This window comes from Chiloscyllium plagiosum, unplaced genomic scaffold (genome assembly GCF_037043375.1).
Source record: "Chiloscyllium plagiosum isolate Xiang-an unplaced genomic scaffold, Cpla_swu_hap1 HiC_scaffold_26, whole genome shotgun sequence".
Taxonomy (NCBI): domain Eukaryota; kingdom Metazoa; phylum Chordata; class Chondrichthyes; order Orectolobiformes; family Hemiscylliidae; genus Chiloscyllium; species Chiloscyllium plagiosum.
The window spans coordinates 42,426,229-42,438,987 of record NW_028270164.1 but is presented as its reverse complement, the minus strand read 5'-3'; the positions used below and the strand labels follow the sequence as shown (position 1 = coordinate 42,438,987).

Sequence of the window (12,759 nt, the reverse complement as noted above, 5' to 3'; positions counted from 1 at the left end):
TTCAGCAGTGTTACCTGCCATTGTACTCAAACTTTTGCATATTTCTTAAAACCTTCTGATTCCCTCCTTCCTCACCCAGTACATTTTTCAGTTTTTCTCATAGTTTCTTTTCAATATTGTCAATTAAACTTGAAGTGTACTTCACATTTGGAATTTTTATTTGGTTTCGGGTCTCGTTGTTGCTCCGGGGCACCCCACTTTCTGCTTTACAAATAGATCGTTACTTGAATAGCATTTCTCTCGTAGATTTTCCATGGATTTTCTGTCAACCTGTTGGCTAACTCTCTTGGTCAAATTGTTCACCCTCGCTAGCCCATGTTGATATCTGCCCTGTACATGCTAGCTGCTATAATCTAATTTGCCTGTTCTGTTTCCATGTTTCTTTATCTTCCTTTACATCAACTCCCTATTGACATAATCATTAAATATTTGCACTTGGGTTCTTGTGGTGCAATGGAGGATTCCCTTCCTTTAAGCTTGGAGGCCTAGATTCAAATCCCAACTGCTCCAGAGGTGTGGTTGGAGCTCTCTTAAAAATGTTGACTGTGTCTCTGGTTCAGTCCCTTAACCCAAATGAAATCCAGAGCCTCAGCTTCCTCTATGCTTTCTTTTAAACAAAGGCTCTTCCGACTCTCTTGCATTTATTCTAGTTGAGTCACTTGGTGAATTCTCATGGACAAGTTACATACCTTTCAGTAGTGCGGATAATATTTTATAACACTAGCTGAGAACATAGTTTTTAAATTTGAAATTATCGAATCTCAGTTGGTGTTTCTGTTGAATTAAGTTTTGCATGCCAGTTTAAAAAAATTAAGATACTGTATGTTTAGGTATAATTTACTTTCCTACTAATATTCCTGACGTGTTATAACACACATTTTGATAGTTTTCAAAACCACTGCCTGTTCCTCATTGGGCAATCTGGATCCTAGATACAGTTCTAGTGCAGATGGTTACATTTGTTAATTTCATGCAGTGCAAATTTTTCATTTACAAGTAAAAATGTTTTATTTACACACATTTGTAAGTGCGTGCTCTAATCATGTGTTGGCCTCCTTTAGTAAAGGTGTTCTGTTTGAAGCCTGATATTTATCAGCCACTCTTTTTAAAATTATAAAATGGTTAAGTTCTAGAATTATTGTATTTTGATGCAGTTCCTTTGAAAATGGAATCTGAACAAAAATGTTCAAGGTTTGTTGTTAAAAATCACATAGCACCAGGTTATATCCAACAGGTTTATTTGTAAGCACTAACTTTCAGAGTGCCACTCCTTCATCAGGTTTATTGTTATTTGACTTAAATGCCCACCATGACTAAAACAGTGAATGTGAAACCCAATGTGTCATTCTACCATTCAGCGATTCCATGTTAAGTTCCTGCTGTATGCTTACTTAGCTGATGCAATTGGCCTCCCAAGGAGGGAGCACCATATAAGGGGGTTCCACTGCTGACTATACTTGATTATCTCTGATGGAAAGAGCAATGATGTGAATGTGAGGACTATAGGAACGGTGTGTGTTTGTTTCCAGACTGGAATGGCAAAACATCCTATCTAGGCTGGTGTAAAGAATGCCCACTTGAGTGAGCTAATTGCTTCCATTATGGCCTTTTGTTCCCTTCTCTTCCTCCCTCTTATTCTTCTTCCACTTTTCCACCACCCTCCTCACATTGTCTGCTCCTTTTCCTGTCATGGCTGAAACAACTTAATTTTAAAAAAAAATTCATTCATGGGATATGTGTGTTGCTGGTTGGGCCAGCATTTATTGCTTATTTCTAGTTGCCCATAAGGAGATGGTGGTGAGCTGCCTTCTCGAACCTCTGCAGTCCATGTGTTGTGGATAGACCAAAATTGTGTGCGTGTGTTGTGTGTGTATGTGTTTGTGTGTGTGTGGTGGGGGAGGAATTCCAGGATTTGACCCAGCAGTACTTGGAATGGTGATACATTTCCAAGTCAGAATGGTGAGTGCCTTTGAGGGGACCTTGCAGATGGTGATCTTCTCATGTATCTGCTGTCCTTCCTTAAAGAAACATTCTAAAATAAGAGCTAAGCTTAAAGTGTATTTCAAGGGAGGTGAAGAGGAAAGAGAATCCAAATATCTTCACTGGCCCACACATTATACCTCAATCTCCTTTAGAGTGGATTTTGAAACTTGAGTCTGTTTCTTCTTTTTCCACATTTTATCCATAGAATATTCACATGCAAAGTTGATCTATTTATGGAAAAAAATTCCAAAATCGGTTTGTTCCATTAGTGGCAAGGACCAACATCACAACGCTGTTGTGCTTACTTTTCCACCAGAATTTGCAAAAACTGTCAGAGTTCCGTTTTCTTAAAATACCCCACTGAGTCAGAGCATCCCTTTGTCCAGAATAATACAAAATTTCTATTAACATCAAATTGAATTTTATAATATTTTATGTTTCAAATTTTATATCCTATATACAAATTGTGAGTGGATTGTTTCAGTCGTTTGCTGCTCTACATCTTTTTCTTTATTGAGAAGTGCTCACCTGTAGTTAGAGTTGTAACGCCTCTTCCAATGCTCCGTGGGATCCTCTCTGTTTTAGGCCACAGAAATCCAGCCATAGAACTGAATTTGTACCTAGGATACTGCACGTGGTTGGGCATCACTAATTTATTTTCACCTTGTCCATGTTTGGCATTTATGTTATCGATAGAAGGTTTTAAAAAAAAATGCTGAGGAACCACCAGCCTAACTGAGTGTGTATCGTATAATCCTATAGCATAACACCTGTTGGATTGTGATCCCCCGAATGCAAGATTGTGGCTACATTCAGGATAGAATTGTTAAAGCATTCCTAATACTGTGTAATCTCTACTCTTCATAAATAACGTGTCCACAGAAATGGTCAGGAAATCCCATTTTAAAAAAAAAATATTTTAGGACCTACCAAAACTGTAATCACTGCAGAAAGGAATTTTAACATTAACTGGCTTTGCAATTTCACTGTATGGGTGGTGGGTAATTCTAGGCAGGTTACTCAGGAATGTTTTCACGTTAATATTCTATTCACTGCAAGGACTTGTTTCAAAATCCACTATCAATTTTCTTCTAGAAAATGGATTTTACAAAGTCTGTGGCAATTTACCATCTTTTATGAACAGTGCCCAGTGGGCTTACATCCTATTCATTTCCAACATCAGTTTGGCTTTCACAGCTTCTAAGAGGAACTATGCGCTACTGGCTTCCTGTATAGATGATGGTTAGGTTTATAACGCAGACCTTTTGATGAGTAATAGTCTTGTTTAACATGTGGGTCACTGAAAGAGTCAATGAACTCTCATAGACCCTGAAGCAAATCTTTCATATTTCACACAGTAGAAGTTTAATTTATTTCTTATGTTGAAAACCTCTAAACTGTGGTGGCAGTTATTGGGCTGATAATAAATGAAAAGGATCTATTTCCTATCTGAACCAAGTGCACCCAATGCACTCTGAAAAACCCAATACAAAACTAATGACCAAGCAGAGAACTTCTAAATGGGTGGTCAATATATTTGGCACTGCTCAACTTTGCAGTTTAGCACACAGAGGAGCAAGCGTAGGGCATTCCATGGTTTGGCATCAGAAATGCGGTTTGTATTATCTGTATAAACTTTGCATGTGGAGAAGGAATTACAGACTTAACTGTTTGTTTCAATCTGACCATGATGTTTTGTCATCTCTGCAGATATCTCCATCTTCTGAATCAGATTACTTTGTGGATTAACCATAGAAAATAGAAGCAGAAGTAGGCCATTTGGTCCTTCAAGCCTGCTCTACTGTTCAATATTAATATGGCTTATCATCCAACTCAGTGTCATATTCCAGCAGTGCACCCATACACTTGCATACCTTCTTAAAAACATTTAGTTGTTGAGGCTAAAACACAATTAGGTTGGGATATCTGGTCCATATGGACGGTCTCTTTCTGTGCTGTACATCTCTATGACTCAATGACTGTACTTTCGTGGTAGAGAATTCCACAGTCTCTCAGCTGACTGGGTGAAATTTCTCCTTAGACTTGAATGGCCTCCCTGGTATCTGTAAACTGTGACCCCTGGTTCTGGACTCGCCAGCCATTGGGAACTTTCTTCCTATGTATACCCTGTCTAGTCCATTTCGAATTTTGTAGGTTTCTGTAAGAATCTTCCCCATTTTTCAAACTCCAGTGAAAACAGTCCTAACCAATCCAGTCATTCTTCGCATGTCAGCCCTGCCATCCCAGGAATCAGTCTGGTAAACCTTTGTGGCACCCACTTCACAGCCAGACCATCTTTCCTCTCATAAGGAAACCAAAACGGTACGCAGTACTCCAGGTGTCGTCATCAAGGAACTGTAAAATTGCAGGTGAAAGTGAGGACTGCAGATGCTGGAGATCAGAGCTGAAAATGTGTTGCTGAAAAAGCGCAGCAGGTCAGGCAGCATCTAAGGAACAGGAATGAGGAAAGTGTGTCCAGCAGGCTAAGATAAAAGGTAAGGAGGAGGGACTTGGGGGATGGACGTTGGAAATGCGATAGGTGGAAGGAGGTCAAGGTAAGGGTGATAGGCCGGAGTGGGGTGGGGCGGAGAGGTCAGGAAGAAGATTGCAGGTTAGGAAGGCAGTGCTGAGTTCGAGGGATTTGAGTGAGACAGGGTGGGGGGAGGGGAAATGAGGAAACTGGAGAAATCTGAGTTTATCCCTTGTGGTTGGAGGGTTCATGGGGGAAGATAAGGCGCTCTTCCTCGAACCGTCATGTTGCTATGGTCTGGCGATGGAGGAGTCCAAGGACCTGCATGTCCTTGGTGGAGTGGGAGGGGGAGTTGAAGTGTTGAGCCACGGCGTGGTTGGGTTGGTTTGTCCGGATGTCCCAGAGGTGTTCTCTGAAACGTTCCGCAAGTAGGCGGCCTGTCTCCCCAATATAGAGGAGGCCACATCAGGTGCAGCGGATGCAATAAATGATGTGTGGGGAGGTGCAGGCGAATTTGTGGCGGATATGGAAGTATCCCTTGGGGCCTTGGAGGGAAGTAAGGGGGGAAGATGTGGATGCAAGTTTTACATTTCTTGCGGTTGCAGGGGAAGGTGCCGGGATTGGAGGTTGGGTTGGTGGGGGGTGTGGACCTGACGAGGGACTCACGGAGGGAGTGGTCTTTTCGGAACGCTGATAGGGGAGGGGAGGGAAATATATCTTTGGTGGTGAGGTCTGTTTGGAGGTGGTGGAAATGACTGTGGATGATACGCTGTATATGGAGGTTGGTGGGGTGGTAGGTGAGGACCAGTGGGGTTCTGTCCTGGTGGCGGTTGGAGGGGCGGGGCTCAAGGGCGGAGTAGCGGGAAGTGGAGGAGATGAGGTGGTGGGCATCGTCGACCACGTCTGGGGGGAAATTGCGGTCTTTGAAGAAGGAGGCCATCTGGGTTTTACGGTTTTGGAACTGGTCCTCCTGGGAGCAGATGCGGCGGAGACGAAGGAATTGGGAATATGGGATGGTGTTTTTACAGGGCGCAGGGTGGGAGGAGGTGTAGTTTAAATAGCTGTGGGAGTCGGTCAGTTAAGAGTAAATGTCTGTGTTGATTCGGTCACCCGAAATAGAAATGGACAAACCTGACTGCCCCGGCCGACCCATTGTCTCCGCCCCTACGCCGATCTCCGTCCCCGCCCCTACAACCAGCTCCAGCCCCACACCAGGTCCTAGCTCCCAGCCCTGCCGTGTTTTCACCAACCCTCCAGAACTACCCCTCTCTGAGGATGAAAGATCAGTCCTCAGCAGAGGCCTCACCTTCATTTCCCTACGCGCTCGGATTTACGAGTTCAACACGTGGCGTGACGTCAAACAATTCTTCCACCACCTTCGTCTCCGTGCCTACTTCTTCAACCAAGATTCTCGCCCACCCTCTGACGACCCCTTCTCCCACCTCCAACACACCCCATCCACCTGGACACCCCGTGCTGGCCTCTTACCTGCCCTCGATCTCTTCATAGCCAACTGCCGCCGCGACATTAACCGCCTCAACATCTCCACCCCTCTCACCCACTCCAACCTCTCACCCTCGGAACGTGCAGCCCTCCACTCCCTCCGTTCCTACCCCAACCTCACTATCAAACCGGCAGACAAGGGAGGCGCGGTAGTAGTTTGGCGCACCGACCTTTACACCGCTGAGGCTAAACGCCAGTACGCGGACACCTCCCCCTACTGCCCCCTTGACAATGACCCCACCTCCCACCAGCAAACCATCTCCCAGACCATCCATAACCTCATCACCTCAGGGGATCTCCCATCCACCGCCTCCAACCTCATAGTCATACAACCCCACACCGCCCGTTTCTACCTCCTGCCCAAAATCCACAAACCTGACTGCCCCGGCCGACCCATTGCCTCAGCCTGCTCCTGCCCCACCAAACTCATCTCTGCATACCTCGACACAGTCCTATCCCCTTAGTCCAAGAACTCCCCACCTACGTTCGGGACACCACCCACGCCCTCTACCACCTCCACGATTTTCGCTTCCCCGGTCCCCAACGCCTTATCTTCACCATGTTCATCCAGTCCCTGTACACCTCCATCCCTCATCACGAAGAACTCAAAGCCCTCCGCTTCTTCCTTTCCCGCCGTACCAACCAGTACCCTTCCACTGACACCCTCCTTCGACTGACTGAACTGGTCTTCACCCTGAACAACTTCTCTTTCCAATCCTCCCACTCCCTCCAAACCAAAGGAGTAGCCATGGGCACCCGCATGGGCCCCAGCTATGCCTGCCTCTTCGTAGGATATGTGGAACAGTCCATCTTCCACAGCTACACTGGCACCACCCCCCACCTTTTCCTCCGCTACATCGATGACTGTATTGGCGCTGCCTTGTGCTCCCATGAGGAGATTGAACAGTTCATCCACTTTACCAACACCTTCCACCCCGACCTCAAATTCACCTGGACCGTCTCAGACTCCTCCCTCCCCTTCCTAGACCTTTCCATTTCTATCTCGGGCGACTGAATCAACACGGACATTTACTATAAACCGACCGACTCCCACAGCTATTTAGACTACACCTCCTCCCACTCTGCCCCCTGTAAAAACGCCATCCCATATTCCCAATTCCTTCGTCTCCACCACATCTGCTCCCAGGAGGACCAGTTCCAAAACCGTACAACCCAGATGGCCTCCTTCTTCAAAGACCGCAATTTCCCCCCAGACGTGGTCGACGATGCCCTCCACCGCATCTCCTCCACTTCCCGCTCCTCCGCCCTTGAGCCCCGCCCCTCCAACCGCCACCAGGACAGAACCCCACTGGTCCTCACCTACCACCCCACCAACCTCCATATACAGCGTATCATCCTCCGTCATTTCCGCCACCTCCAAACGGACCCCACCACCAAGGATATATTTCCCTCCCCTCCCCTATCAGCGTTCCGAAAAGACCACTCCCTCCGTGAGTCGCTCGTCAGGTCCACACCCCCCACCAACCCAACCTCCAATCCCAGCACCTTCCCCTGCAACCGCAAGAAATGTAAAACTTGCGCCCACACCTTCCCCCCCCCCCCCCCCCCCCCCTTATTTCCCTCCAAGGCCCCAAGGGATACTTCCATATCCACCACAAATTCACCTGCACCTCCACACACACATCATTTATTGCATCCGCTGCACCCGATGTGGCCTCCTCTAAATTGGGGAGACAGGCCGCCTACTTGCGGAACGTTTCAGAGAACACCTTTGGGACACCCGGACAAACCAACCCAACCACCCCGTTGCTCAACACTTCAACTCCCCCTCCCACTCCACCAAGGACATGTAGGAATGACGGTTGGAGGAAGAGCGCCTTATCTTCCGCCTAGGAACCCTCCAACCACAAGGGATGAACTCAGATTTCTCCAGTTTCCTCATTTCCCCTCCCCCCACCTCGTCTCAGTCAAATCCCTCGAACTCAGCACCGCCTTCCTAACCTGCAATCTTCTTCCTGACCTCTCCGCCCCCATCCCACTCCGGCCTATCACCCTCACCTTGACCTCCTTCCACCTATCGCATTTCCAACGCCCCTCCCCCAAGTCCCTCCTCCCTACCTTTTTAGCCTGCTGGACACACTTTCCTCATTCCTGAAGAAGGGCTTATGCCCGAAACATCGATTCTCCTGTTCCTTGGATGCTGCCTGACCTGCTGCGCTTTTCCAGCAACACATTTTCAGCAACTGTAATATTGCAGAAAGACATCCCTGCTCCTCTACTTGAATTCTGGCACTATAGCTTGTGTGCTTCACTGTGGAGAAAGTGAGGACTAGAGATACTGGAGATCAGAGTCGAGAGTGTGTTGCTGGGAAAGCACAGCAGGTCAACCAGCATCCGAGGAGTAGGAGAATCAATGTTTTAGGCATAAGCCCTTCATCAGGAAACACAGTGCTTCACTGTGCCATTGCGTGCTTACTTTTAGAGATTGGTGTACAAGGACACCCAACTCTGAGAGATGGCAGAGCACTTGGAAATCAGTTACAGGATTTGTTGGATTGGGCACAACTATATTTAATGGTGTTTGAAGAAAAATCTCACATTTATCCATTTTCTATTTCATCTGCCATGCATTTTGCCCACTCAGTGAACCTGTCCAAATGACTGCAGCATCTCTGCATCCTGTTCCTTGGATGCTGCCTGACCTGCTGCGCTTTTCCAGCAACACATTTTCAGCAACTGTAATATTGCAGCAAGACATCCCTGCTCCTCTACTTGAACTCACCATCATTCACCTTCTCACCACACTTTGTGTCATCTGCAAACTTGGAGATATTCCATTTAGTTTCCTCACCACAATCTTTAATATGTATTGTAAATAGTTGGAGACGAACCATTGATTCCTATAATACCCAAGGGAAATGAATTGTTTATCCCTACTTTGTTTCCTGTCTACCATTCAGTTCTGTATCCATGTCAATATACCATTTCCATTCCATGCACTTGAATTTTAGGTGCTGATCCCTTATGTGGAACTTTATTGAAAGTCTTCTGTAGATTCAAGTAAACCATTTCCACATATCAACTCTGTTAGTTATATGCTCTCAAAATGTCAGTAGCTTTGTCAAGTATGATACCCTTACATAAATACTTGCTGACTATCCAATCCTTCGCTTTGACTGTTTTCTAAGTGCTTTACTATTAAATCTTTTATTATGGACTCTAGCATTTTCACTGCTACCAATGACAGGCTACCCGGTCTGAAATTTCCCTACTACTAAAGTCTGGCAAACTGCCCTAACTTATTTTCTCTTGATCTTTTTTAAATAGTGGGGTTGCAAAAGCTATGCTCCAATCTGTAGGAACTGTTCCAGAATCTTGAAAGATGACCACTATTTCTTAGGCAACCTCCTAAAGTACCTCCTTAACTAAAATAAAGGAAGGTTACCTGTCTTGTGGCCATTTTTATGACCAGACTTCAGTAGTAGGGAAAATTCAGACTGGGTAGCCTGACATTGGTAGCAGTGAAAATGCTAGAGTCCATTATAAAAGATTTAATAGTAAAGCACTTGGAAAACGGTCAAAGCGAAGGATTGGATAGTCAGCAAGTATTTATGTAAGGGTATCATACTTGACAATGTTACTGACATTTTGAGAGCATATAACTAACAGAGTTGATATGTGGAAATGGTTTACTTGAATCTTCAGAAGACTTTCAATAAAGTCCTCTTCAGGGATATTACCAACCAACCTATTGGTCCCTGCAGTATGGTAGTTTCTTTTGGGTAATGAAATGTGAGGTGGGCATTGCATGTTAGCTGCGCTATAAATTTGCTTTGAAATGAATTCACATTGTGGTAAAAGATTGCATAAAACTGAGATAATACCTATCTGCAGTATTATAACATGTTTTAGAACAAGATCATTATTGTCGAAGAATGAAGCAGATTTTACCAAGTTGCATGCTTTTGCTTTGCTTTACCCTGTTCTATAAAGATCAGTGTGCTTAGTTTGCTTTTGTTGATTATTTACAGTGTTTTCTCAACCTTTGCTGAAGAATCGACTGACTGAGTCTGGGATATCAAAGATTTTTGAGAAATTTTAACTGAATTAAGATTAGCGCTTGGTTTAGATTAGATTAGACTAGATTCCCTACAGTGTGGAAACAGGCCCTTCGGCCCAAACAGTCCACACCGACCCTCCGAGGAGGGACTCACCCAGACCCATTTCACTCTGACTAATGCACCTAACACAATGGGCAATTTAGCATGGCCAATTCACCTGACCTGCACATCTTTGTGACTGTGGGAGGAAACCGGAGCACCCGGAGGAAACCCATGCATGCATTGGGAGAATGTGCAAACTCCACACAGACAGTTGCCCAAGGCTGGAATCGAACCTGGGCCTTCACATAAAATAAATTATACCTAGCTGTTTTGAACCTTTGTCTTTGTAACACGAATAATCTTGAGTATACTGAGTTGAGTTTATTTCTCACAGATGATGATAGGCCACGTTCCTTTCTGATTGGAACGCCATTAACAAAACAAAGTCTCAAGTGCATTATATAAGACGATATAAAGACATACCATGAATGTTAGAAAATAGAGTATCACCAATTTATTTCATAAAAAGTATGAATTACAGTACAGATTTCTTTTTCTTGTAACTAATATCTATTTATTCATACAGAAGTATGCTGAGAATGTTTGTTTGGTGTGTTTATTAAAATATAATTACAGTTGTCATTCTGGCAGAGTTCTTAATCATTTAATCAGTCTCTGTAATCATTTTCCCCCTCCGTTATGTCTTTTTTTTTAACCACTGTGAAGTCAAGTAATATAGATTTTTGATGATTCAAGCTTAATCATTCTTTTTTGTGATTGCCTGAATTTTCTTCATTTCAGCATATGCGGATAAATTTTGTGTTGTTGGTTCTCAAAATGAGTTAAAACAACCTAAACCAACCTATTAAGAATTGGTGCTTGTGCAGAGTAAAATATTGAGTCTCCAATGGTTTATGTGTATAGAATGTCAAATTGAGAAATGTCATCTTGAAAGTGTCTGATACTCACTGAGAGAACTGGTGTGATATGCAAATGTCCTTTATTCACACTTGGATTTGCTAGTTAATCTTTGAATTCAGCAGCTTAATATTTGACCTTGCAGATAGCATTTTTCCTGTTCACAGCTTATTTGTGGAGAACGAAGATGTGTGATAAATGAGTTAGATTATGAAGTCAAGGTTATATTTGTAATATGATAACTTGTCTTCTGTGATTGTGGTTTACTTCATTACAGTGCATTTATTTCATCTCTCACAGCAGAAACCTGTACTTCCAGTATCTAATCCTCACAGATCTAAGTCTGTGTGCAGTGTAAGATTTTCTTTATTGTGAATTTACTTGTAGAATGGTGTGAGGGATTTTGAACCTTTGTAAACAAGGAAACGATATGCCTGTCAATGCTAATCAACACTTGCTGCTAGACTGGTCTGCATCCGTTTCTATCATTCGTGAATGTGCATGTGTGTGTTTTTTTTCAATGGTGGTCTGTTGAAGCAAATCTATCAGTAAGGTTGAATTGGGCTTTAACTGGTGCCGTGACTTGCTTAAATTTGGCTTGCGCTTGATGTTGGTGTTCACTTGGAAGAACCAAAATTAGCAAAGAGATGCACCGTTGTCAAACAATCAGTATCCTAACCGTTCGTTTTTTTTCCCTAGATTGAAAAAATAATGAGTTCCATTGGTGCAGGGATTGACAGTGACTTCAGAAAAGAACGACAGAATGCTTCAGGTAATCAGTTTAGAAACATGTTATCTATATGGATGAATAAATTGAAATTTGCATAGAAATCATTTTATGTTATACTGGTTGTCTTTAAAACCAAATTAGATATCTTGTAAGGTAACTAGTGAATATGCTTCATGATTAAAGAAAAAAAATCACATTGCTGGTTTAAAATAGCTGACATTTTGTAAAGAAACAACTGAATGTGCCTGTGGCCATAACAGTACTGAACAAAACATTTAGATCCTGTAGGGAGATTTGGTGCAATACAGGCTTTATCTTTGAGAGTCGATATAAAGCTTGTGGAAAGTTCATTTTTAATCCAAAATACATCATTCTAGAACATAAGTTGAAAAGCTATGATTGAATGTAAATCTCTACTCAACCAAGAAACAAAAGTTAGAAACGATTGCTGAGATTATTTATCTTTGAGCTTGTGTTTAACTCTTATCCTACTGAATAAGAAGGGTATCCATAACTACAGATTTGGAACAAGAAATGTGAGGTTTTGTGATAAAATAATAACTTGAAAGAATTTTGTGTTGCTATTGGGGAATGGAAAGGATTTTTAATAACCTTAAATGCACCTTTACTGGCTTTAAGATTACCAGCTTGTCATTGGTGAGTCTAGGGTTCCGAAGCAGTGCCAGTAGAAAAAAAAACCCCTAGAATCCTGTACTTCATCCCAAAGATGTGTGACAGAAGTATTGAGTTCATCTTTACATTATATGGTCATTGGAGTCCAAACAACGACGGCCAAAAGAAAAACATTAAATATACATGATTTTAATTTGCCAAATATAAGCTCAGTTCAATCTTCTGATGTGGAAGTGTATGCAGTTTATTTGGAACGAAATGAATATTCTGTTCCATATTAATGCAATAGTCCCCCCTCCCCGCTCCCTGTTTGTCCCCCTCCCCGCTCCCTGTTTGTCCCCCTCCCCGCTCCCTGTTCGTCCCCCTCCCCGCTCCCTGTTCGTCCCCCTCCCCGCTCCCTGTTCGTCCCCCTCCCCGCTCCCTGTTCGTCCCCCTCCCCGCTCCCTGTTCGTCCCCCT

The 12,759-nt window shown here is 43.7% G+C and overlaps 1 protein-coding gene across 10 annotated transcripts in view; it reads left to right on the top strand.

Annotated features, from left to right (window-relative positions):
- Positions 1-12,759, top strand: part of anks1aa (ankyrin repeat and sterile alpha motif domain containing 1Aa) — a 355,860-nt gene that overhangs the window by 231,810 nt on the left and 111,291 nt on the right. For 5 of the 10 annotated variants that reach the window (XM_087973655.1, XM_043716915.2, XM_043716914.2 and 2 more), the window contains 2 exons: positions 11,239-11,292; positions 11,638-11,710. In XM_087973655.1, the coding sequence (XP_087829781.1) occupies positions 11,239-11,292; positions 11,638-11,710 (127 nt within the window). The remainder of the gene's footprint in view (positions 1-11,238; positions 11,293-11,637; positions 11,711-12,759) is intronic. The other 5 variants (XM_043716918.2, XM_043716919.2, XM_087973656.1 and 2 more) reach the window with 2 other exon arrangements.